This window comes from Marmota flaviventris, chromosome 5 (assembly GCF_047511675.1).
Source record: "Marmota flaviventris isolate mMarFla1 chromosome 5, mMarFla1.hap1, whole genome shotgun sequence".
Classification (NCBI taxonomy): domain Eukaryota; kingdom Metazoa; phylum Chordata; class Mammalia; order Rodentia; family Sciuridae; genus Marmota; species Marmota flaviventris.
In genome coordinates this window covers 101,178,504-101,205,728 of record NC_092502.1, presented here as the reverse complement: position 1 = coordinate 101,205,728, position 27,225 = coordinate 101,178,504, and the positions used below count along the sequence as shown (strand labels likewise).

Below are 27,225 nucleotides of genomic sequence, written 5' to 3'. Positions count from 1 at the left end.
TTCCAGGTTTCAACATGAGGGATTTTTACACGTGGGTCCATTCATATAACCCCCTCAAGTCAAGAACCTTTCCAGACCATGGAAGACCTCCTCATGTGCTCTCCTGATCAGTATCTTGTGTGGTGTTTACATTTTTGCCATGGTCATATTGAAAAGAATTGAAACTCTAACAGAGCCTTGTTAGGAATAATTCCTGAGTCTCCATTCCCCAGCTCCATAATCCCCTCTGAGGCTGGCTGAGCCCTAAGAAGGGAGAGAGAGGAATCAGCTGGCGATGTTCACGTGGTCACAGAAACTAGGTACGTGACTGTCACCAGAGGCCTAGGCAGGCTCCCTTGAAATGGCAGGGCTGCTGTCCAAAATCTTGGTGGGTCATTGCTATTTACAGGCAACCTTTCTGGTTCATGGTGGATGTCCCAAGGAGGGCTATTTTTAAGCAGGGATATGGCCTGCAGGGCCTTCTGGGTGGTAGATTAAGCTCATAGAAGGCAAGACAGTGTAGCCATCTACTTCAGATGGCCTGATCCTGAACAGAAATGTGATTGCTATTATCTCTGAATCCAGGCCTCTGACAATAAGCTGGAAGGAGGTCCCCCTAGCCTCTGGCTGAGGTCCTGATTAGCAGCTGGAGAGAAGCAGCTATAGACAGCTTTTCTCTCAACTTTGGCCTGAGAAGTGCATTCTCCAGAGCTAACAGGGTCCCCAGGATGGTGCTCCTGACAGAGGGGAGAAGCAAGTCACCCAACAGGTACACAGCCTCTCCTGCTGGCCCTTTCACCCTGAGGCCCGGTCCTACAGGCCTGAGTAGCTTGCAGACCCAAGAATCCCTCTGAGAGCCTAAAGGGGAGCAGTCTGAGGAACTGGGTAGGAGGGGGCAGACACAACTCTGCCTTTTCTCTTTATAGGGGAGAGAACCATTTCAGAGAAAGGGCAGGTGCCAGAAAAGGCCCAGGACCCAGTGGAAGAAGAGTCAGTGGCTGGCTGTCAAGGGCACAGCTGGGGGAGCCAGTGCTTCCTGAGTCTGAGACAGGATTGGCCAGGATGGACCCCGCAGGCCCCGCCCAGCACGAGAGTCTCTTCAAGGCCAGACTCTGCCTAGAGCTCCTGTTACACTTCTTGGCTGTGTGCAGGCAGCAGGACAGGACGTGGCAGACTCCCGCTTCAAGGTCAGTGAGGCTATGAAACTCTGCTTTATTTCTCCAAAGAGGGAGAATTGCTAGAGCCAGTGTGAGAGGGGTTTGGAAGAGTAAACCCAGGGCTGTGGACCAGGAGCAGGTATAGGTCAGTTGCTGTGGGCACTGCACATGTGTGAGGAAATAATGGTACCTGGTTAAAGAAGCCAGCAGAGTGTCTGTCCTTGACTCAAGCCCCCTCTTCCCTGTACACAGGCAGGGACAGCTCAGCAGGAGATGCCAGAACCATAGAAGTACTCTGCTCAAAGTGCCTCTATCTGATAATGAATCAGAAGTTTTCGTTGGGAAAAAAGCTATAAATGTAGAATTTTTATGCTGCACTTAGGACCTTAAACGTCAGGTTCCTTTTCCTTGTAATTTATAGAGACGACTCCACTTATTTCTGGGAATGTTTTTACTTGATAGCATCAAAAGAGGTACAAAATCAATGACTCGAACTACCTAGAAAATTAAAATTTTTGAGGATTTCAAAAAGAGCTGATTAATTACCAATAAACTGAACCCAATTTAAACTGTTGTATCATTGCTAGAGATTCATTCTTTAATTCATGAATATAATGAAAAAAATGAGTCAAGGAATTGTTTTCCCACCCTCCTCCCTACCAAAACCAAAGCCAAAAAAAGGCTTTCTACTTGGGCTGAATGTATTTCATCTCTGGCAAAGGCCTGCTCTTTGCTTACTGGCTTGCTTGGCTCTCAGGGGTCACTTCTCTTTCACTGTGTGTGGGTGGCATCTCTACCTTCAGATGCTCTGCTTTAAGGGTGTGGAGAGTGACAGTTGCCAAACAATCCACAAACTTTCCCTCTTCTCAGTGCTGCCCTTCCCCACAAGCCTTGCCACAAACACTGTGGATTGCTCTGCGACCCTTCACAGAGGCAGCTGGAGTCGGCCAGGTGGCAGCGGAGCCCTCGTGGCAAGGCCATGCTAGTGGTGAACTGTTTCCAGAAGAGCAGCTCTTCCTGCTGCAGCTCTCATACTATCTGTTTCTGAACTTGTGTCCTTGATCTGCTTCCTCTGTTCTCTCCTGGAGAACTTGACCACCAGCTGGTGGCAGGAGGCTGTTTGAGGACCATCAGAGGACCATTTTGAGTGTCATTAAGCTGTTGGAGCACTTCATTTCTCCTCTGCATTGACAGGCACCTCTTCCAAAGACCCAGACCCTGGAGTTAATTCTGACCATGGGCTAAGGCACAGGAGTCCCTACATCCCTCTGACTCTGTCAGTTTCACAATCAAATCACAGCCTCAGGGAAAAGGCCATGGGCCAGATTTTTTGAAAAGGATGATTGAAGAAGGTTGGGGAAACCATGGGCGGTGGGATGGTATGGATGGGGAGTCCTGGGCTTTCAGGGGGAAGAGGAGCTGACTCTGAAACAGACTTTGTCCCTAGCGCTGAAGCTCTGGGTTTCCATTTCGGTCACAGTCTAGAAAGAGACCCACTTGTCTCCCTGAGGACTCTTGGGAGCCTATGTCCAGCATTCTGGGAGGTCCTGCCCACTGAGCCAGGAATCCTAATGGGAGTCCTGAAGGTGACTGATAGAGGTCACACCCACTCCTGCCTGGGAGGCCTCTGAGACAAGACTCCCTTCAGTGGAGAAGAAGGCACCCTACTGTTACAGCTGTGTGAAAGGCAACGTGGCTTCTAGTTCTCTTTTCTTGAAGATTTACTCTTGAGAAACAAGTCTGGTAATAATCCGACATCTTTATCACAAGGGGGCCCCAGAAAAGGCCTCTGTTTTGCAGGAAAGGAAAAATAAACTGTTCTTGCCTATGAATTTCTACTTGCTGAGTAGGACTGAGAAGTCTGAGGGTGCTCAGTAAGGTGGACTGTGCTTAGTGGTTGTGAGGTAACTTGATCCCTTTGCTCTCTTAGATCTGGGAGGGGACAGCCATTTTCTGCTGGCCTAGGACACCTGGCATCATGGGAATTTGCTCAGAGTGTCCTGTGGAGCTGGTCCAACCCCAAGGACGTCCTCGTTTTGGGGTGACTCTCTGGAAGGAAAGTTGACACATGGTCCTTCCCCTGCCTTTCACCTGTCCTGCGGTCCCGAGGAGCTCAGACACATGGACGCCGTGAACAGCAGGACCAGAAATAACTCTGAGTCAGCAGAAAGGCACACATGGCATCTCCATCCAGGATATTCAGACGACCAGGAGGCTGGGGACTGGGCAGTGACAACTCAGGGCCTCCATGTTCTGGGATGTCACAGATCCAGAGAAAACCTTAGGCCAGGACCCAGGCTCCAAGTACACCTGCCTAGGACAGAGAGATGTACACCTCTTGGGCACCCAGCCCACAGGGCTTAATGTGGCTGTCCTTGTCTTTCAATGGAGAGAGCATGTGTGGGAACAAGCATGATACTACTGCTTGCACCAGGCCGTGCTCCTGCAACCCCCCACAAAAATCTCCCTGCTTACAGCCCAGGAATTCTCCCCTTTTTAGCCCAGATGCAGCAAACAATGTTTTTAAAATCAAGATTCATAGAGGCATTCTGTATTAGGGAAATTGAGGTAGACAGTTTCTAAAGCAGGAGAGCTGAAGACTACGTCCCTTCCCACTTCCTGAAATCTCACATTTCTGTATGAGGGAGAGAGAAGAGGGAAGGAGCGAGAAAGAAAGTCTGTGTGCCCTCTCCTCAGAGAAAGGCAGACTTGCCCAGCATCCCCAGCATGGCTTGGCAGGCACCTGGTGTCAGAGTGGAACAGGCAGAGATATCCCTGGCATCCTGGCCACTTCAGCAGAAGCCTGAGGACAGGGGAAGGGAACAGGCTTGTAATATTCTGGGACTCTAGGAGGAGTCACATGCTCTGAGGTGATAATCCTGTGCCCAGAGCTGCTATGGTAGATGCATTTCTATGTATTGGGGGCTAAACCGGTGGAGTGACCTGGGGCACTCCTAGGTCCTAAGCCACAAGAGTGGTTCTCCTTCCATTGCTGGCTGGTACAGGGCTATATGTGGGGTCCAAAGTAGCCTGAGTCCAGGCTAAGGGCAAACCTAGGCTGAATTCTGAGCTTTCCCACTGGGATGGCATGTGAAACCAGAGCATGACACTTCTGATCTAAAATAATACCTACTTAGCAGGACTGTTGCAAAGCCTGAAGATAATGTAAAGCCCCTTGAACAACTCATGGTTCATGGTAGGAGCTCAATAATTGTTATTTAAACAAAAAAAGAGAGAGAGAGAGGGGAAGGCTTGACTGGATGTGCAGGGATGGGACAATATTCCAGGTAAAAAGAGATACCCCAGCAAAAGGACAGCAGGGTACAGGGAGGACCTGTCCTATGAAGCCAGGAAGCTCTGGAGACAGCATCAAGAGGGAGGTCTGGAAGAAAGGGGGAGCTCAACTGGTTAAACCCATGTTGTGAAACCTCATGATGGCTTTCAGGGTATGAGCACCAGATCTGGAAGTACATGATAGGAACATTCTGGATAGTCTTGTCTCCAGAGAGATCCCAGAATAAAGCAATTAACTGAAATAATTCAAATGCTGGGGGTAGGGAGAGACACAAGCTAAAGTTGATAAATATTCAGAGAGGAGCAGACCAGCACTGGCTGGGATCACCAGGGTTGTCTTTCAGGAGTGAATGAAGGCCATCGGGGCCATTAGGGGAAGGGACTTACAGTTACTTGGTACCTCCTGTAGTCTGTCCTTTCTTCCTCCCACACCCAGAGAGAGGATTCATCATGCCCATCACAGAGAAGCTGCTGAGGCTCAGGAAGGTGACATTTGGGTTCCCACACCAGCAGGGCTTTTTCACAATATATATATGACAGTCCCATTGTTGCAGATATGCAAAAGGCAGTATCTGAATTTTTAGCACACTTCACAGTTGATATTTTTAGCATCTTACTCTTTAAAATCACAAATGTAAACATGTTTGAGTGATGCAATAGAGTTCTATTGAGAGAAAAATTGGTAAGTGGCCTCCTCCAAGTCCATTGCTCTGAAGTAACTCTTTTAGCAGTTTGATAAATAACCTTTACTAATTTTCTTTATGTTCATACAAATAAAACAAATATGTACACGTATATTCAAATCATTACAAAATTGGAACTACTCATATTCATTCCTATGCAAGGTATTTTTCCCCTTTCAATCTAAGAATGTGTCATAGATATACATTCAGGTCAGAATATTCCATGCTCTGAACACTTAATGTACTATCCCACGGTCCTTCCCCCTCTGATAAGTTACTTCTTTTTTTTTTTTCTTTTGCCACTACAATGTTAAAATAAACATCCTTCTGCCTTCCTCCTTTTATACGGGTAGCTTTATTTCTGCAGAACAAATTTCCAAAGGTGGTGCTGGGCCAGTGGGCCAGGGCAATTTTTATTTTGATAGCTGTCTCCTGTGCCCCTCTCCAGAATGGTTGCAGTAGTTCACAGGGCAGCCCAGTGATTCCCATCACAGCCAGAGTAGGGAGGATCATGGCAGCTTCCCCGCCACACAGCTAGTGACAGGTGCTGAACTCTGCAAGAGCTGCCCTCCTTCTGATCTCCCTCCACCCTACCCCTCACTGAAAATTCTGTTGTGGCTTTTCACCTCCTCCAGAATCAAATCCCCATGTCACCTTCACTTTCTTCTGGTTATGGCTGCAATGGTCTCACGGCTGTGGCCTCACCTATTTCTGCAGCCCCACTCTGCCTCTCACCCCTCCTTACTCCACTGCCGCTCCTGCCTTCCATCTCTGTGCCTTCTGTTTCCTCTGTCTGGAAAGCCCTCCCCTTGTCCACCCAGTGAAGTGACATCCCAGAAGACTTTTTTACCTCCTCCAGAAAGCCCTCCCTGATCTGGCAGGCAGATATGGGTCTTCTTTCCTCTTTATTATTTTTGCCTTGTCCTTTGGATTATAATTATCTCTCTCTCCCATTACACTATGCTCTGATCTGAAAGCGGCCCCTGTATTTGACACAATTTGCTGAGCAGATGGGGTGGGTGAACAGATAGACTGACAGACAGAAGAATGAGACTCAAGGCTTAGCTCTCAGGCTGTCATGTAATCTTCTGTACACAGGTCATTTACTAGGCAGTTGATTTCGGTCCTGTTCAGATCTGCCCCTGGTTTGGGTAGGTATTCTAGACCCTATAATCAAACAGTGTAGTCCCATGTCATGGGTCTCTCTTTGGGAAATAGGCAACCACTACAAATTCCAGGAAAATCCACTTCCCATTGAATTCAATACTCCAAATTTTAGGAGAATTTTCTTCTGTAGAGTCCCTCCATAGCCAAATTTGTATTAGTGACAGTGGCCCAGGATGCTGTGTCCTTGTGTTTAAGATTATAGACTAGGTATAGAATCATTTAGCTCATTTCTTCAGCCTTCAAAGGCATACATAGGTTAAGTCTGGTGTGGCCTGGAGCAATGGCCACTCCCCACCTGGGAAGCAGTTGTCCAGAGAGAGGCCATGTGTGCACACCAGCATTGGAGGTCTTCTGTTTACGCACATGGGTGTGAGATGTCTATCTACCATTTCTGCTCTAATCCTTTGCAGTGTGTGACTAAGTCCCAGGGCAGAGGCAAGAAACATGTTGGTGTGGTTAAGACCCTTTAGTCCCTCAAACAATGTAGTTGATGGTCTCTCTGGTTTTATGCGGGGCTGTCCCAGGAGCTCCCCTGGAACTCTGGACCTCCCAGTAGAGCACAGATCACATAATCTCTAGGTGGCCAGGAGAGGATGCTGGCTCAGAGGGTGGACTGTGAAAGTGACTGCTATGTAAGAGTTTTTCCCTCAGACTGACATCTCCGTTAAAAATGACAAATAGTAGGTACTTAATTTTTTTTTTTCAAATAAGTTGTTAAATGCCACCTATGTTCACTTCTCATTGTTCCTTCTTTCCTCCTTCATTGTCCACCCTGGCCTCTCCAGTGAAGCATGTTCAACTCACTTGTTCTGTTTAACCTTGTCACCTTCAGCCTTAGGACTGTTTGAAATTCTGTGGTCATTGGTGTTCTGGTCAAGGGTGTCCAAAAGGCCACTCTCTGGCTCTGAGTCCCCTCAGGACTGTGCAGAACCATGCCTGGGTTATCCGTGCTTACCCTTTCCCTGTCACCCTCCTGAGAAAACCATGGATGAGGGAAACCTCTCAGTCTCCCTAAGACCAAGGAGGACCTAAGGCAGCTGAAACTCTCAGAGAGCTCCATTGCTTGAGAATCAAGGGGATTGACTCCCTCCAAACACAGTGAGATGTTGCTTCTTATAAAACCTGTGGGTAAAAGTAGGACCTTCCTTAAGAAAGTGTCTGATAAAGTCATATGGCTTCTTTTTAGCTGTGTGACTTTGGGTTTTTAGTTAAAATCTCTGTTTTGAGTTCCCTTGTTGGGATGTAAAATAAGCTACCTACTCCTGGGGATTGTTGTAGGTAAAGGACCTAGCCCTGGAAAATACTAATTTTGCTTTTTTAATCTTATTAAGATATGAAAAATGTTATAATAGTTACCCAACATCAAAGTAGGTAGCTCTAGGAAGCACTGTATTTAAGGATGACTGTAGGAAAGGGATCCCTATACTTGATCTTAACTAAATGACATCTAAAGTCCTTTCCAACTTTCACATTCCTATGACAATTATTCACTCCCCTTAGGCTTTTAGTGAGACCTTATTGTGCATGGGTCAGTTGGCTTGAGAACCAAGACAAACTGCAACCCAGGCCTACCTTCACTAGGTCTCATCCTTTTGAAGTGTGAGACTGGTATTGAGTAATTGTCCACCTTGAACAGAGCCCTGCTGAGCCTGCAACTGTGCCCTGTGCCCCCCTACACATGGGGGAGTGGAGGAAACAAAATTAATGTTTCCTAGATCAAAAAGGGAAAGAGCCCCCTCCTTTTCTTAGAGCATTTCCTTTGAAAACTTGTCACTGTAAACTCTTTATCTGCCCCTTTGAAATGTATGTAAATATTAATAGAAAAAAATGTTAGCCAAGCCTGAGCATGGTAGTGCATGTCTGGAATCCCAGCTACTTGGGAAGCTGAGGGAGGAGGATCATGAGTTCAAGGCCAATCTAGGCAACATGGTGAGAACTTGTCTCAGAAAAACCAAACAAACAAAAACAAAACAATACAAGTAAGCCTGCAGCCAGTTTGATGACTCAGCAGCCATTTCTTTGAAAGGTAAGTACTGAGGAAAGTGGTACCAGCCTGCACCCCCACTCTGTGGGAAGGTAGTAATCTAACTTAGGCACTGGGCTCCACATTATAAAGCTACCTGTTGTCATATAGATGTGAGGATATTTATTTGTCCTTTGAATCAAGGCAATTTACTGACACAAATGACCACCCCAACACTTAGAATGAATGATGTGGGACAAATGGTGCTGTCAAGACCTCTTATTTGAGTGAGTGTCCTTGAGAATATGTATGTTATGGGTCCTATCTGCTTAGCTATATGAAAGCATAAGAGTTCTGTTACTGAGATTTCTTTAGCCAACACCTGCATCACCAATTTAATACTTGCTTATTCGATAATAAAACTGTTTTTTTTTTTCTTACCTATATTTTGTGGAAAAGAATTTCTGGGATGGCAAGCCAGCAGGCTGCTTTTCACTAACAAAAGCCATGAGCAAAATGAGTTGAAGTTTCTCAATGTAACACATCTTGGCTTATGGAAATCACAAGCAATTGTCAGATGTCAGTGCCTGCCTCACATATTAACAAACTGCAGTTCCCACCAAGTCCTGGGCTTCCCTGATGTGGGCCTCGGTAATCTTGGTAGGGATGAATGTCATCCAAGCAAATCTTTTCTATATGTTTGCCTTGGCCTTGAGCGGGTCTGCACAGTCTGATGATTCTAAAGTTCTTCTCCTGGTTGTAAGACAAAGCAGAATCAGGCACCAACATCATCTGCTCAGGATTTCCAGAAAGAGCTCTCAAACTGCCTTGGAAATACAAGTCTTTATATCACATATACCATATACTCTATAATAATATAAGGAAACTCTACTTTAGGTTTGTCCAAAGGAAACAAAGCAAAGTCAAATATTGACAGCCTTGGTGTGCGCATATCACCTCTTACCACAAACATCCTCCCAGGATTTTACTATTTTGTCACCTGTGTAAATAACAAATGGAGACTCTTCTGAGCAGGGGCTTTAGCTATAAATACTGCTTCTATAATGTTTGGGGCCTGCTATGTGGCAGGGAAAGGTATAAGACAAAGCAATGTTTTGCTTGTGCAGCTTTTAAAAGACTAACATGCTATAGATATTTAGTTTAGCTGTAAGGAAAAGTTATTTCATTGCAAGACAGTCTCTGGGTCTCAGGAGAGCATAGAGAAGCCATTTCCAGATCATAGGCCTATTCAGGAAGACCTTATTTCAATTTCACATTGAAGTTTATCCACTAGGACATTAATATTGAAATTCAATGTCTTTATGAACCTTGGCAAGAGAAAATATAATCAAGGAAGCAGGCATTCTTCACTTCACCAAAACTTGAACTGTGTTAATTCTTTACAAAGAATTGAAGCAGTGGTACTTGAGAATTTCAAGCTGGGTGCAGTATCTCACATCTGTAATTCCCAACTATTTGAGAAGCTGAGGAAGAAGGATTCCAAGTTCAAGGTCAACCTGGGTAACTCAGCAAGACTCTGTCTCAAAATAAAAAAATAAATAGGGGTGCAGATGTAGCTCCTTGGTAGAATGGTTTTTTAACCTGTGAAGGCCCTGGGTTCATCCTCATTAACACACACACATACAAAAAAAAAAAAAAAAAAAAAAGAAGAAGAAGAAGAATTCAGTTCCAAGACCAAAGACTAGCCAAAATTATTCACACTGATGGTACCTCATTTAGACACTAATGCAATGTTGGAATTGTTAAAAGCAAACTAATATTGTTATTTACAGAAACTAAAATATGGATATGATGATAGTTCAAACATCAGTACTTTGAGCCAAATGCTCACTCACACATCACTCTAACAGGGAGGATGATCTTTGAAGACCACTAGTCATGAGTTGTACATGGAGATCACTCCCTCTTCTTTCTCCTCTTTAAAAAGAAATCTTTTTGCACAGAATTTGAATGTAATTACGTATCAGTACATAAACAATTAAAGGAAAGAAACAAAGATCAAGATATTTGGGTCAGCCTCATAAATTATTGCACTTCTTATTAGCTTAGGGAGACCATGGTCCAACACACTTTAGGCCCCTACTGCCTACAGAGCATTTGGGCAAAGTTTATAGGACTTTTCTGAGTTTACAGTAAATCTCAGAGTGCCTCTCTGCTCAAAGAGCAGATTTATGGGTGTGGAAGCAGATGAGACAGCCCAAAGGCTATGTGTTAATATTGCCTGATGGACCAGAAAGCATTGGTGTAGCTCTTTGAGCAGCCATTGCCCATTCTTGGAAGGACACTAACAACACCTGAAGTCTAATAGGCAGCAAAGAAGTATATGTGATGAGTTAATGTGGGCCATTGCAGGTCCCCAGGACAACTTCAAGAAATGGCTGACTTATCTTGTCTGGTTTTAGCAACCCCTGCTGTCCTTAGGACAGAGAAAATTGTTTATAGACATAAGCACAGAAGAAAAGAACTGTCTGATAATCCTGGACCAATATAAAAAAACAAGTTCTTAAAAAAAACAAGTTCTTAAACGTTTTCTAAGTCTTTGATGCTTTCAGTTGAAACATTCAAGTTTAGTAAACTTCTAGGTGGGATCCTGGTAGAAGGAAGCTGATGGACTGATCAGTTCCCAAAATACAATCAAGGTAGAAAGTGGACCCTAGAAAGATAGTCTTATCAATGCTGTACCCTGTGATGATTCCCCTTAAAGGTTCATCCTTCCCTGAGTGGCTCAGGTTATCAATCACAGCCATACACATCAAGTTCTTTGAAGCAATCAATCCATATAGCCTCTAGCAGCAGAGTTTTAGGAGCCTTCCAAATGTTAGGAAAGTCCACACTGTATTTATTTAGGTATCATGGAGACCCAAATGGTGAGAGAGTACTGAGAGCTAACCACTCTTTTGTTCTCTACTCAAACACTCATGTTATATAGCTCCTTGATAGGTGATATTGCAGGCTAATAGACCCTTCTCATCTTGAGCAGTAGCAGGTTCAGTAGGGTATCTGTCTGTACTTGTTTATCCTGAATTTCATCATTCATTGATAATTATATAGTACATATTAGTATTTGCACATATCTTTTCCACTATTAGCATTTGAGACTATCTTCCCTGCTGCCATTTTTAATCAAGTATATATTTTAATACTTCCTTTGTTAATAATCTGTTCTTTATCTATGTTTGTCTTCTTTTTTAGTGATGGGGGAAACATAATATCTGTTATATTACTTTTTGGCTATGTAGAAATATTAATATAATTTAAGAAGTTATTCTAGTCAACAACACAGTGTTAAACTAGTGAGGAGGCTAAGATCCAGCCAGGCTAACCAGTGTGTCTCAAGTCACATATGTAGAATTCGAACCCACACAGCCAGATACCCAGTTTTGGCTGTATGGCCTTGAAATCTATAGTGTCATCTTCCCACGACACAGAAGTGTGCTTAGTGTTTTGTTTTGTTTTGTTTTTTTAATAATTTAACCTTTATATTATTTATTTGTTTTTATGTGGTGCTGAGGATCAAACCCAGCACCTCACCTATGCTAGACAAGTGCTTAACCACTGAGCTATAGTCACAGCCCTGTTTTTTAAATTTACATTATTCACTCTCATTTTTTTTTCTGTATGCCTGGCAGAAGCACCATTAGGTAGTGTTAGTATATTTTCTTATTGAACTAACATTTTTAGTATTATGAAATATGCTTATTATTGATAGCATTCATTGTTCTAAAGTCTATCTTGTTTGATAATAATTTCTATGATTAGAATTTTCCTGATATATTTTTTCCTTTTTATTATTTTACTTGTTAGCCTCTCTGTGTCTTTTTTTAAAATTAATTAATTATTTAATTTTTTATTTGTTTTAATTAGTTACACATGTTAGTACAATGATCTTGACATAGCATACATGAATCAGATGGGGTATAATTTCTCATTTTTCTGAGTGTACAGGTTGCAGAATCACATTGGTCATGCAGTCATGTATAAACATACAGCAATATCACTCTCATTTTTGAAAGAGCATTAGACTGTATCCCTAATTCTAGATTGAAAATTATTATCTCTTCACCTATAAAAATATTACTTCCCTAGGCTCACTTTTGAACAATTAGCTGATATTTGTTATTTCTTTCCCCTCTGTTTTCAATATCTTTGTCACCAGTATTATGCAATTTTACTATTATTTATCTAGATGTCATTTTTTCTTAATTTGCTTATGTTATATTTGCCCCTTGTCTTTCATCAGGACAATTCTCAGCTATTTTCCTTAAATATGACTACTCCCTCTTCTTTATTTTCTCTTTGTGGGGTTTCAACTAGATGTGCATTTGACCTTGATATTTTAGCCATCATTTTTCTTAATTTATATCTCATATCGTCCATTTTTCCCATTTCTCTCTTCTATATTCTGAGTCATTTCTAAAGACATATCTTCTAGTCCATTTATTTTCTCTTTAGCTGTGTCATAGTCAGTAATTCAATTAGTTTCTCTTCCAGATCAGCTTGATCATTCTTAATGGTCTTTTATTACTTGTTCATAACTATAACTCCAACACTTATATCTTTAAACATCCTATTTAAAGCTAAACTGTAATTTATCTGACAATCCCAGGATCATCAATCGAAGTCTAATCTATGATCATTTCTTCTGTTGACTTTCATTCATTATGCCTCTTTGTATGCCTAATGATCTTTGATTGGGAACTTTATGTTTGATCTCTAATCTGTAGAAATCCAGGACCCAAAGCAAATATAATTTTCTTAGAAAGATTTTGAGTCTGTTTCTTCTAGGAGCCAAGGGATGGAAATCTGTTAACTTTGGACAACTTTATTCCATTTCAAGGGTCCCAACTCAATGGGAGAGTTCCAGACTCAGCCCCCTATCTCACTGTTGGCGTCCTACCTTAGTGATCAAAAGGGCATCTTCCCTCAAGATAACCCATATCTCCTGGCTTGATAGCTTGTTACTCTGAGCTCTAATATGAGCTCATTTGGGTGAGTGGAATGGTGGTCCTCAGAGATTTCTCCTAACTCTGAGAAACCTAGAGAGCCATCACATTCATCAGCTATTTATGTAATGGTAAAGTCCAAAAAAGTGGGGCTGGGGTTGTGTCTCAGCGGTAGAGAACTTGCCTGGCAAGCGTGGGGCACTGGATTTGATCCCCAGCACCACATTTAAAAAACTAGATAAACAAAATAAAGGTATTTTTAAAAAGTGCTTATTATTTGTTCATAACTATAACTCCAACACTTATATCTTCAAAATAAAGGTGTTTTTAAAAAGTACATGGCCTGTTAAACATCTGGAAGTAGAAATCCTCTTTTTTTATTTTCCTATATTATATTGTTTGAGAAAATGGCATGGACATTCATAAATTCTAAATGTAACCATGTTTTCCCCAGCAGTGTAAAGGAAAAAGAAAAGGAAAAAAAAAACACAAAAATGAAACAAACTCAAAGTGGTGCTATGGCTTCTGCAGTTCTTTCTCTTACCTGTTGAACTCTGGACTATAATTCAGGATCATCCTGTGAAACTATCTGATATGTCTTCTTTACCTTTCAGACACTCATCCAAGAAGAAGGATGGCCAGTACCTTCTCTAAGTTGCTAACTGGCCGCAATGCATCTTTGCTATTTGCTACCATGGGCACCAGTGCCCTGACCACTGGTTACTTGCTGAACCGGCAGAAGGTGTGTGCTGAGGCCCGGGAGCAGCACAAGCTATTCCCCCCAAGGTAAGTCTTCTTAGTTTTAAAATAACTCCAAGTGTCAGCCAGAAATGTACTTTTCCCTGCTGAAAACTGTCAGCAAGGATACTTGGTTTAGTCCTTAAGGATGACAATGTCAAATTGACAATCACTTTTGAGATTCATTAAGCCCAGTGTCCTGTGGCAAATACAGGGAAGTGTAGCATCATCTTTCCTGCCCAGAGCTTGCAGTGCAGTTGAACGGTAACGACAGTGATGGGTAACATTTGTTGAGTACCCATATTATATGGACTGATATGTTAACATATATGTTAAGAAATTTCTTTACATGGAGTGTTATTTATCTTAGCATCCTTTTGTGATGAAATGGAGACTCAAAAAAAAAAATTAAGCAGTGCTCAAGTTCATGCAGCTAATGCAGCTAAATGCAAATTCAGCACCTCTCATTCCATACCCATGCCTCACCCTTGCTCTACCATCTTCTGGAAAACGTGATGACATATGCTGACTCAATATGAGCTTTAAAGGACACTGTAGATGGGAAGTAAAGGTATAGCATGAGGGGGATAAAAACAGACGTGTCTTCTCAGCCCTTGGAACCTTGCTTTGGATGAGATGCCGCACACTAAATGAGTCTGAGTGGTGTTATGACTTCCTAGGATTCCATGTAGGTAGGAGTGGATGAAGGAAAACTAGTGAGCTGCCTCTCAGAGACCGCTCTTTTGTGGGAACTAGCATCCCTGTGGGAATCACTGGCAACCACATACCTCAGGAATACCTGAAGTGAGATTACCTGTGTTTGAGGCTGTGGTTGGTCCTTAAGCCTCTATTCTTTAACCAGTATATAACCCAGGGTAAGACAGCATCCCACCTGATTTCTTTCTAGGTATTTTATCAGCAGATAATTGCTAACTGCCTGTTTCAATGGCCTGACACTGTTTTCAACAAGGCCCACATGGTCCCTGCTCTCCTGGAGCTTGCCTTTTAGGCAGAGGTGACAAATAAATAAACGAAGTTCTAGGTAGTTCCACCTGCAGTGTTTCTAGCCTATCACAGACATCAGGTACCAAAATTGTGCCTGTTATTAAAGTTTCAGCAAAACTTCTGGGTAGAAAGAAGTCTGCATATGATTTCAACTAATTTCCTAACTATTCTCACTCTACCCTTTCTTTACCTGAGCCATAGTCTGTACTCTTCTGCAATAAGCATCCTGTGACCCCTATTAGGCAGGAGCCTGGCCCTTTTTTTCCTGGTAGTTCACTAGGACTTTGTTTGTTTGTTTGTTTTAAATCTGGTTATCTTGTGTCATGTCCCTAGGCAGCACTAGCCAACTGTCCTTGTGCCCACTGGCCAAAGGGAGCCTTTTGAAAGGACTGGCAGAAACCAAGTCCTTCATAGACCCCTTTCCTCAGGCTGTTGGCTGAAGACCCCTCTCCTTCCCATAGCGCAGACTACCCAGACCTTCGCAAGCACAACAACTGCATGGCTGAATGTCTCACCCCCACCATCTATGCCAAGCTCCGTAACAAGATGACACCCAATGGCTATACTCTGGACCAGTGCATCCAGACTGGAGTGGACAACCCTGGACACCCCTTCATAAAGACTGTGGGCATGGTGGCCGGGGACGAGGAGTCCTATGAGGTAAATGACTGGCTGCAGGTTCCATAGTAGAAGGGGTTGACCTGGGTATGGGTGAGGTGCATGATCCCAAAGTCCTTTACTTCTCTATGGGGCCAGGTTTCTGCCTCCTCAAGAAGCACTCTCCTAAAGGGAAGCCAGTTCCTGCAGAACCACCTAGAATGTTTTCTGGGATAATGAGATCTACAGTTTCCTGGGGCAACCTTACTTTGCTGCTACCCTAGTATACTTCCCTACAGAGAAATGAATTGCATGATAGAGCTCTCTGGGCTTGTCAAAAGGATGAATTAGTACAAAAAAAGTATAGCCCAGACTCCTGAGTTAAACAAGTCTCTGGGAGCAATCCCATGATGTCAGCATCCTCAACCCAGGTGCAGAAGCACAGCACCCTGCATCCATTCCACAGAGCATCCTCTCCCCCGTGGCAAAGGCCTGCAACACTCCTCCCTCAGGTCTCCCCTCTGCAATCTTCCATTTCAGTAAGCAGAAGGCAGTTTTTTGGGAAAGAAGCCATCAAGGGAAGTGAGGGAGCATCCTGAATAAATGAGGCCAGTAGCTCATCAATACAGAGCAGTGTACAGTCCTGAGCTCCCAGAGACCTAAACCAGAGCAGTTTCCATAGACCCAAAGCCCTCCTCACTTCTCACAGCTCCCAAAAGCTATTCTGTTATAACTTCTCTTAATATTATTTTATCTAAAGAGTAAACCTGAAGTTATGTTTTGCTTGTCTGTTTTTTAAAAAGTAGATTTTGCAAAAAATAAGCTGGGCTGAGGAAGGTCCTCACAGGGTGACCTTCTTTGTCTGAATGCTCTGTGTGCTTTCTTCTAGTATAGTTGGGTTTTCTATGAATTTTGTATGTTACTTAAACCTCAGGACCTGAGGACCTGACCTTCCTGACCTTTTGAACACAAAACTGCTTAGCCTCTGACCTGGCAGTTCTTTTATCCCACAAACCAGAAACCCCTTGAATTCTTAACCTGATTTTCTTGCTCAGTCTCATGGTGGTAGGCTTGGTAGAATCCTTAGACAGGATGTTAAAGGGATAGAATTCAGCAGCCCTGACTTCTCTCAAGGAGTCCAAATTTTCCTCCAAAAGTTTTTCCCTTGCACAAATTTTTGTTCCTATCCACCAATCCACTCTTGCACTCATTTCCTGAATGGGTAGCATGGAGAATTTCAGAGGAGGACATTAATATCCTCTTAAGACATAAAGGGACAAATGAAAGGAAAGGTCTTTTATTATTAGAAGAGCCAATGAAAAAGGAAACAGAATCATCTTTTTTTTTCCCCTACAGGTATTTGCTGATCTTTTTGATCCTGTCATCAAACTAAGGCACAATGGTTATGACCCTAGGGTGATGAAGCACCCCACTGATCTGGATGCATCCAAGGTAGGCTCTAGCCCCCTTATCTCCTTCCCACACGAAGCTGGAAGAACGTAAGAGCTCTTTTCCTGGTTAGATGTCCCTTGGAAGCTCCGTGACTGCTCTTGTACAGCACACTCCTTGGAGGACCACAGAAGTTAAGGTTCAAGAGGCCTTAAAAATACCTCTAAGGAGCTGGGTGTGGTCTCAGACCTGTAATCCCAGCGTCTGCATAGGCTAAGACAGGATGATACCAAGTTAGAAGCCAGCCTCAGCAACTTAACAAGGCCTAATGCAACTTAGTAAGACATGGTACTAAAAAGAGAAAAACTATCACCACCACCACCAGCAAAAACAAAACAAAACTCTATAATGAGGGCTGGTCACTGAGAACTTTAAACCTTTCCTGAAAAAATTCCTTTTCAACCCAAACCACCTATTGGGGGTACAAGATTCCAGACCTCGCTATATAAAACCACTGTCTAGGCCCCTGCCCAAGTGCCAGATGTGTTAAACAGTCGGTTGTGCTGACCTGCACAGTGCCTGATGGTAGGTAGAAAACAGCAGATCAGCACATAGGTACCTGCTGCGTTTGGGGCAAGATCATGGTCCGAGGCTGCCACAGTGACACACCCTCCCCTGCCCACTCTGCTTTGCAGATCACCCAAGGGCAGTTTGACGAACGCTACGTGCTCTCGTCTCGGGTCCGTACTGGTCGTAGCATCCGCGGGCTGAGCCTGCCACCTGCCTGCTCCCGGGCTGAGCGGAGGGAAGTGGAGAACGTGGCCATCACGGCCCTGGAGGGCCTCAAGGGAGACCTGGCAGGTCGCTACTACAAGCTGTCTGAGATGACTGAGCAGGACCAGCAACGGCTCATCGACGTGAGTGACCCAGGGGCTGCCTGGGGTGGGCTGGATGGAAAGCTCCAACCAGCACTGGGCAGCTCCTCCTAGAGCTCAGGCCTGTCTGTCCTGCAGGGCTCTTTGCTGGGGGTTGGAGTTGGGGCAGATGGGGAGAGCGGGCTGAGACAGCCTGGGGCTTCTACCACCTCAACATAAGGAAGGAAGATGGAAGTATTCTATGGTTAAAATCAGCAGAGGGTGTGATGGGGATAGGAGGGTGGGGGTGAATGGCGAATCCCCTTGCTTGTCGATAAACGGGAATAATAGGCTTGGCAATACTGCCTGTGCCTGGAGGATGCTCTCTATTACCACACCCAAAGAAAACCCTAGATGCCAAGAGATTCTGGAAAGGAAATCCCAGTTGTAAGTCCTACCCCTGCTTCGTGGAGCCAGCCCCTGGTTTCCAGCTGTTTTTCCTCCTGCTGTCTCCAGTGTCCTCCACAGCGTCTTGTTGGCACTGGAATAGAAAATACTCAAGTCCCTTACCTGTTTTTCCTTTATCACAGTGAAAACAGAACTGCAATTTCAAAAGTAACTTTTAACTAAATCCAAGGAAAAGCAGAAACAAAATTCCATCATTTCTGAAGATTCGAATTCTACAAAATGTGCCCCATTTCCAAACCAGGCAGGGCAACTATATGATATTGGTATGTAGGCCTAAGTCTCCTGGTCTTGATGGTATCAGGACAACCATCTGCCTGCCCTCTTACAGAACAAGCCACCTCCGCCTTAAATAGCCACTCTGTTTTCCTGCTCAGGGGGCTTACTTCTTTGTGGGCAGTGACAGTCCACTGTCCTCTCCTGATTCAAGTCTCTGATTTCTCTCATTTCTTTGAGATCACAGAAAGACTTCTCTCTCCATATCCACTTTTTACCTCAGCATAATCATGCTTGAACATATAGTATCCATATATCTCATGATAGAGAAGGTATACTGCTATGCAAGAAAGTGTGGTGTACACACAGCAAGAAAAATGTTAGTCTCTGGACACAGATTTTGATATGTGGGGTGGTTTATGGTAGGTTAAAGGCACAACCATAGGAGTCCCAGAGGTCTAGGTCTGAATCTATGCTATGCTACTTCCTAGCAATGCCATAGTGAGTAGGATGTTTTAGCTCTCTGAATCTCAGTTTTCCTTACCTCACCTGTAAAACAGAATAAGTTTATTGTGAGAATTAAAATAAATTAGAAGCATGTAACCTAGGGCCTGGCATATGGTAAACATTAAATTAGCGGTAGCTATTTTTACTTATAGATTACTATTGTATATCTCTATATACATGAAAGAAATAGTATTAAATGAACCAATACTTTCCTAGGGATCAAGGCATTCTTTCTAGCATGAAACATAAAGAATGACCGCTGTGTAGATGGACAGGTTAGCACCCCTCGTTCTTGCCTACTCTGCCATTGCATATGGTTAGATGATGGTATAGATGCTCTCCATAGTGACTTAGAAGAATTTCCATGTGGACTAAGCCAGTGGCTTTCAGTCTTGGCACACTAGAATCACTGGAAGAGTTCTCATGATGCCTAGACCATAACAAATTATATTTCATTCAGAATCTTTGGCAGATGGGAAATGCACATTAGCATTTTTTTTTAAAGCTCCCAGGTTATCCTAGTGAGCAGACAAGCTGAGAACACTGCCTAAGACCCCAGTCATTATCAGTGAGTTAAAACTTGGTCACATGGCACTTACAGTCGTGCCTGATCTCACCAGTCTCTTCTTTCTGCTTTGTCCCTTTTGGCCTACAGGACCACTTTCTGTTTGATAAGCCAGTGTCCCCTTTACTAACATGTGCTGGGATGGCCCGTGACTGGCCAGATGCCAGGGGAATCTGGTATGGATGTAGTGTTTTCACATTTGCCATGTGTGCAGAGGATCTCCTCAGATGCCTGCTTGTCCTAACCTGAATTTGCTGTGAACTGCAGTTGACAGCATGCTGTGCTTAAGCTAAATGGGGGAGACAGACTACTTAGAAATGTTGAGTGTGTGCTCACAGCACCTAAGTATTATGATGTTTCTAAGGTATATAGGAATAAGCTGGTTTGCATGAACTGTGCACGGGGGAAATGACTACATTTAAAGGTAAAAAAGAAATGCTTTATATTGTTTGACCTCACAGAGAATCTGTCTCATGACTTTTAAAACAAAAGACCAGAAAATGAAAAATAAATACTAATGATTTAAGAAAAACACTAAAAGGAGCAACAGGTACCCGGTGTGCAACTATTTTATCTTGGCCAAGAGTCCTCAGCCTGCTTTGACTCTTGTACCTTATAAGTGAGCCTGATGATACCCAAAGAAGCTGGGATAAGGTGTTCATGAGCAACTGCTCTGTGGGGGGTAGAAAGGCAGGGTCCATAGAGAAAACATATGTGAATCCTCATGTATTAAAAAAAACAAAAAACAACAAACAAGCAAACAAAAAACCATTCTTTTAAAGCACCACAAGATTTTGGCTGAATCTGTGAGGAGATAAAATACTCTTGTGTCAAAGCCAAATATTATCATAGTTGAACTATGCACATCCTCTCTGAGGACCTAAGGTGGGATTTTATATTCTTGTTGGGCAAAAACTTGACATATTTAAAGGTTGGAGTCAGTCTTATTCTTCATTCTGTCAAGGTAACGTTATTTTGTGGTGCTTGTTAAGGCACAATTACAGATAAGAGCCATCTAGGAAATGAGGAAGGTGAAATGAGGCAATCAAGCTACAGAGGTAATGGGAATTTTCATGTGTTGAGACAAATGTAATTAACACTCAACACCGTATTTCTCTCTTCATTAGGCATAATTATGACAAGACATTTCTCATCTGGATAAATGAGGAAGACCACACCAGGGTAATCTCAATGGAAAAAGGAGGCAATATGAAACGGGTGTTTGAGCGATTCTGTCGTGGACTCAAAGAAGTAAGATACTGCCAGAGATTTCTGAATGTCATTTGAATATCATTCTTCCTCTATTGCTTATTCTGGGAAAAAAGATACTATGGTGACTTCCAAGATGGGGTTAATTTTTCCTAGGGATCAAGGCATTCTTTCTAGCATGAAATTTCCAGGGTAGTGCTTTAAAAAATTCTGTTTATTAGAAATTTCCTATACTTCCCTCCACAATCCACCATGGTTTGGGGAAGTCTATGGCTCATTTGTTATTTCCGCATTTCCTTTCACTATTTTAAGCATAGACAGTGTAGGATGTAACCTGACCAGACTTGCCTGCTGAGAATTCCTATATTCTCCTATTGACTTAGCATGAAAAACAACATAAACTGACATTTGTTGAGAGTTTAGTATCTGACAGGTACTATGTTTAGTGCTTTACAAGGTCCATCTAATTTAATTGGACCATTTAATATTCTATTAGAAGAGGTATCATTTTACATTAAACAAGTCAATTTTATTCATGGCAAACATGGTGTTTGGGATGAGCTGAGTGAGTGTATGTTTGAGAACTCAGCCATTTGTTCACTGTTGTTGTACTTGTAGGTAGAACGGTTAATCCAGGAACGAGGCTGGGAGTTTATGTGGAATGAACGCCTAGGATACATTCTGACCTGCCCTTCAAACCTTGGAACAGGACTACGAGCGGGTGTCCATGTTAGAATCCCAAAACTTAGCAAGGTAATGTTATGTGACCAGTGGCTTTCCTTGGTCCTTCCAGGATCAGCTTAGATGTGAGTGCTTTGTGGAGGGAGAAAATACCTCTCCATTCCTTAACCCTTACTTTCTCTAGCTATAAGAAAAATAATGAGAAAGAGCAGGATTAGGTTTGCCTGAAAAGACATTTTTATTAGTTAGAATAAAAGATTAGGGACTATAAAAGGGGGTGGCTTCAAGAATAAGACTTTTGGATTTTCCTGAATGTAACAAACCAGGATAGGTGGACAGGCTGCTCTGCTCTGCTCTCTAGGGTTCCTTCCATATCCTCCTTCTGTCTTTCCTAGCACAAGTAGTTCTCAGACTTGAGTATGCAAGAAAACCACCTGCAGGCCTTGGTCAAACAGATTGCAAGGCCCCACCTGCAGAATTTGTGTTTCTTACCTTTCTCCAGGTGATGCTGAGGCTGCTAGTCAGGGGACTATGCTTGAGGGACCACTGTCTTAGGGCACTGTCCCCATTTTCATGGTTACCATCAGGCTCCACGTTCTATCTTATGAGAAGGGAAGAGAGCACACAGATTTAAGGTGTAGAGCAGAAAGTGGCACATGTCACATTTGCTCATTTATTAGCAGGAACTTAACCAGTGTTCACTTCCTCAGATTCAATGCCAAAAGAAGGGTTAAAGGATTCTGGCGGGTAAATAGTAGTTTTTGCTGAAACACACCAAGTAAATCAGATACTTTCAAACAACAAATTTAGAAAATATGCTGTCTGTCCCCTACAAAGAGTATGAAAATTTTTTATTCAAAATTCCAGTGCTAAGAAAAATGAAGTGATTTAACTTCATGATTTTAATTATAACAATAGCAGCTGTTATACAGATGAGTGATGAACACACCAAAGTTGGCATCCAGATGCAAACACAACAAAACAATGCATAGAGGTTCAGAAGACAAGGTTGGAGTCAAACTACCCAGGTTCAATTCCAGGTCTGCTACCTTCTACCTGTGTGACTTCAGGAGCAGTTACTTGTTCTGAACCTCACTTTCTTTGTTGTTAGGGGTTTCTGTGGTTTGAATGGAACCCCTACAAGTTCATGTATTGGAAACTTAATCCCCAAAGTCATGTGTTAATGGTAATTGGGGGTGGGGTCTCTGGGACATAATTAGAATTAAGTGAGATCATGAGGTTTGAGTCCTTATGATGGCATTAGTGGCTTTATAAGAAGAGAGACCCAAGTTAGCACACATATGATGCCCTCTGCCATATTATGATGCAGCAAGAACCAGATGCCAAGCAGATGCCAGCACCATGCTCTTAGACTTCCCAGCCTCCAGAACCGTGAGCCAAGTAAACTTCTCTTTTTTGTAAAGTATTTGGTCTTAGGTATTTTGGCATAGCAACATAAAACCAAGGTGGGCTAAAAGCAATTCCTACTTTACTAGGTTGTTGTAAGGCTTGAAAAATTCCAGCACATTACCTTAGTATGTAGTGAATAAATGCTTTATGTAAGTTAACACAATTGTCTCTTATTATATGTCTGTTCTCAGTAAATGTACCAATGATGGTGAATCCATTTCACTGCTTTTGACACTAAGTATTATGCCCTGTCCTAGGATCCACGATTTTCTAAGATCCTAGAGAACCTAAGACTTCAGAAGCGTGGCACAGGTGGTGTGGATACTGCAGCCGTGGCAGATGTGTATGATATTTCCAACATTGATCGAATTGGTAGATCAGAGGTAACATCTCTCTCTTTTCCAGCATGAATTAACAAGATCTGCCTAAGAGAAAGGAAATAAAAAAGTAGCCACAACAACCTTACTTTGTTCACAGAATTCGAGATCTCTTTCCCCACTGAGTCCTGTTAACTATTCATTCTGTGGCATTGCCTTTCATGGGAAATAATGACATAAAGGTAAACACAATATAATCTAAGAATTTATGGGCAAGAGAAGAATTCACAGTGGGACTGCCCCTGAGAACTATTTCAGCAATCTTCAGCAGCAGGAGCTCTACTATGTTAAAGGACAGCAGTGTTTCACCACTGCTTATGTTAGCCCTAAGGGAGGTAAAATTTTCTCTTGATTCTGAGGTTTCTCTTGGTGAAAGTCACATACTATCATCTTTACTTTGGCATTCTTAAGACACTTGATAATTCCTAAAATCTTATTTTTAGGATTAAGGTGACAGATAAGATTTGCATTAGTTACATATAAATTGTACTTGTAAAACAGTGCTGAGGGAACCCTGTGACTGGTAGATTGAAGAGGACTCATTGACATGTGTAGGGTTTGGTGATGAATGAGCGAGGTGTAGAGGATTCCCTTAAAGAACATGCACCTGAGTGTTAAGCAATACTGACCACAGTAAGTTACACCAACTCAATGCTAGGCTGCTGGTCAGGGACTACACTTGGAAGGCCACTGTATATGGCATTGTCCCCATATACATGGTCATCATCAAACTGTATCTTATTACTTAACTCTAAGTTTCTAGGTGATCATTACAAAAGTAAAAAAAAGAAAACAATAAACAAAAACAAACAAACAAAAAAACGCCAACAAGTATTTTAAAATCTACTTACTTAATTCAACAACTCTGATAACCATTGTGAACATTATTCTAAATTGCCTTATATTCTTTTTTATAATTATTCAGAAAACTTTAAAATTGTTATTATAGTATTACAACACTTTTTATTCCAATATGTGAACATTTCCCCACAACATTAAGTATTCTTCAAAACCATGAATTTTGGCCTAGGAGTGTAGCTTAGTGGCAGAGCACTTTCCCAGCACATGTGAGACCCTCAGTTCAATCCCCAACCCACAAAAACCAAGCAATCAAAAAGTCCCAAACAACCTTATTATCTAAAAACATTTGATTTTTAAAATCATGACAGCACAGAAAAGATAGTCCATTTATCTCTTTAATGTATTACTAATACTTCATTTGATCATGTCTGTACATAGAGGTATATACAGACTCTTAATCACAACTCTTATTATTTAGTTAGGATGTATTTCTAGGAAAGGAGTTCCTGGATTGAAAATCAGAAGGCCCTATTAATGACAAAGTTTCTTACCAAAAGTTATATACCAAACAGTCTCACTGGCAGTGAATGGGAGACCCATCTCACCACACCTTCACCAACACTAGAACGCATTAATTGGATAAGTAGAAAATACATGCCTAATTAGTAGTGACTTGCCTTCTGACTCAGCCTTCTGATGGGGTTGGGAGCTCAGTTTCTCTGTACATGAAAAGATATGGGAAGGTAGCAGGACTCTATCATGCCTAAGGTCTGTTTCAGCTCAGACCTCAATGATCCCTTCCTTTTTCGCTGCTTGTTCTTAAGTTATAGCATGCATTTTATTATTTTGTATTTTTATAGTAAGCAATTAACTAGTTTGAGTCTCCTCAGAAGCAAGTAATTTGTTTCACTGTGATCTTAGGCCAGGGGAAATAGATATACATGCTCTAGTTTAAGAATATTTGGAAACCAAAGTTGTAACATATATTTTAAAAAGCAGGATTTTTTGAAAGTGTATCTTAATATAAGTTTTCAAAGTTTCCTTTAGGTAATTAATTTGCCTAGTATAGTGCAAACATGATTTGGTTGCAAAACACTTGATTTTTAAAATTATTTGTTTTTTTATATACATATAACTAACTAGAGTATATTTTGAATATATATATATATATATATATATATATATATATATATATATATATATAAAACTTACCCTAATTAGAATCCCATTCTTATGATTGTACAATTTCACTGATCACATATTCTTATATGAACATAAGAAAGTTATGGTCAATTCATTCTACTGTCTTTCCTATTCCCAACTCCCCCTTTCCCTTCATTCCCCTTTGTCTAAACCAGTGAACTTCTCCTATTCCACCTTATTGTGTGTCAGCATCCACATATCAGAGAGAATATTCATCCTTTGTTTTTTGGGGATTCACTTGTTTCACTTAGCATGATTGTCTCCAGTTCCACCCGTTTACCAAAAAATGCTATAATTTCTTTCTTCTTTATGGCTGAATACTATTCAATTGTGTATATATACCACATTTTCTTTATCCATTCATCTTTTGAAGGCTACCTAAGTTGATTCCATAGCTTAGCTATTGTGAATTGAGTGGCTATAAACATTGATGTGATTGTGCTGATTTTAAGTCCTTTGGGTTTATGTCAAGGAATGGGATAACTGGGACAAATTATGGTTCTTTTCCAAGTTTCCTGAGGAATCTCCATACTGCTTTCCAGATTGGATGCACCAACTTGCAGTCTCACCAGCAGTATATGAGTGAACCTTTTCCTCACATTCTCACCAACATTTATTCAAACACATGATTTTAAACAATTTTTCAGCAAGACTTCACTGTGTGAATGATGATATCTGAACTCAAGCATATTCTGCGCATAAACTTGGCAAAAGGTCAGAATTCAGATCCAAAGAACAATACAAGAGTGACATTGTATATTCTTACTCTTAGACAAATTGATAGTTTATAGCAGAAAATCATGAGGAAAAAATATCTGAGATGGAAAAATAATGGTTTTCAAATGTAGAAAAAAAGTTCTCACACACAAAGTAATAACCCCATCTTAGCTAAGGAAAGTTTGAGAAAAAACCCTGTGATACTTCTGCTTTCCATCTGTGACCATGACCGCCAGATCTCTCCTCCCATAACCCTTTAGGGAAATAGTGAGAAAGAAGAAGTTGTTATAAAGCTGAGCTAAGTGGCAAATTCTGACTTTTCCCAGTGTTGTTCCAGTTGATCAATACCCTGTAGGTGTCTTCTGCATGAATTAATCATTGAACTTTTTCACTACTAAGGTTGAGCTTGTGCAAATAGTCATCGATGGAGTCAACTACCTGGTGGATTGTGAAAAGAAGCTGGAGAGAGGTCAAGATATTAAGGTGCCACCACCTCTGCCTCAGTTTGGCAGGAAGTGAACTTTCCCTTTCCCGATTTATAAATAATCTGTCTGCTGGTATGACAGACACAAAGAAGTCTCTACTCTGAGAGTTTTTGTAGACTTGGAAAAAATGTAAAATTGTAGGTGCTGCCTATCTTTACAATAAAACTCTCCTTAATATTTTTGTTCCTCTGATTTTTTAATACTGTTAAGAAGGGAAAACACATCCAATTATGAGTAGCAGGAGGCAAAATTATTTTAAGGTAATGATATAACTTTTTTGGGGGGTGTACTGGGGATTGAACCCAGAGATGCTTAGCTACATCCCCAGCCCCACTTTTTTATTATTATTATTTTATTTTGAGACAGGGTCTCTAAGTTGCTTAGGGCCTCACTAAGTTGCTGAGGCTGGCTTTGATTCTACTGCCTCAGTCTCCTGAGTCACTGGGATTATAGGCATGCACTACCATACCTGGCTAAAACCAACATTTGTAAGACCACTCACACACACATATAGATAATCTTCAACTATCTATATGTTAAATATAGCCAATCCTTTAACAAATTCCTTATAGCAACTGGTAATTGACTAATAATCAATTCTATGGAGAATATAGCAAGAAGAAACTATTTATCTTGAAAGAGTAGAAAAAAACACTAGATAAATTTGGACAGAGGTTATTTATTTATTCAGAGCTTGCTATAGCAAGAGTCAGCCACCATTGGTTGCATTTGGCAGAGACTAAAAACAAAAACAAGGTGAAAGTCAGGCATGCTCTAATTGGGGTGTAAGCATGGGAGG

The 27,225-nt window shown here is 41.9% G+C and overlaps 1 protein-coding gene across 1 annotated transcript; it reads left to right on the top strand.

Annotated features, from left to right (window-relative positions):
- Positions 1-1,118: 1,118 nt before the first annotated feature.
- Positions 1,119-26,565, top strand: Ckmt2 (creatine kinase, mitochondrial 2). The gene is made up of 10 exons (XM_027927834.2): positions 1,119-1,166; positions 13,822-13,993; positions 15,412-15,610; positions 16,904-16,999; positions 17,632-17,853; positions 19,634-19,719; positions 20,671-20,794; positions 21,371-21,505; positions 23,101-23,226; positions 26,341-26,565. The coding sequence occupies exons 2-10, from the start codon at positions 13,842-13,844 to the stop codon at positions 26,458-26,460; spliced, it is 1,260 nt and encodes a 419-aa protein (XP_027783635.1). The 5' UTR covers positions 1,119-1,166; positions 13,822-13,841; the 3' UTR covers positions 26,461-26,565.
- The last annotated feature ends 660 nt before the right edge of the window (positions 26,566-27,225 follow it).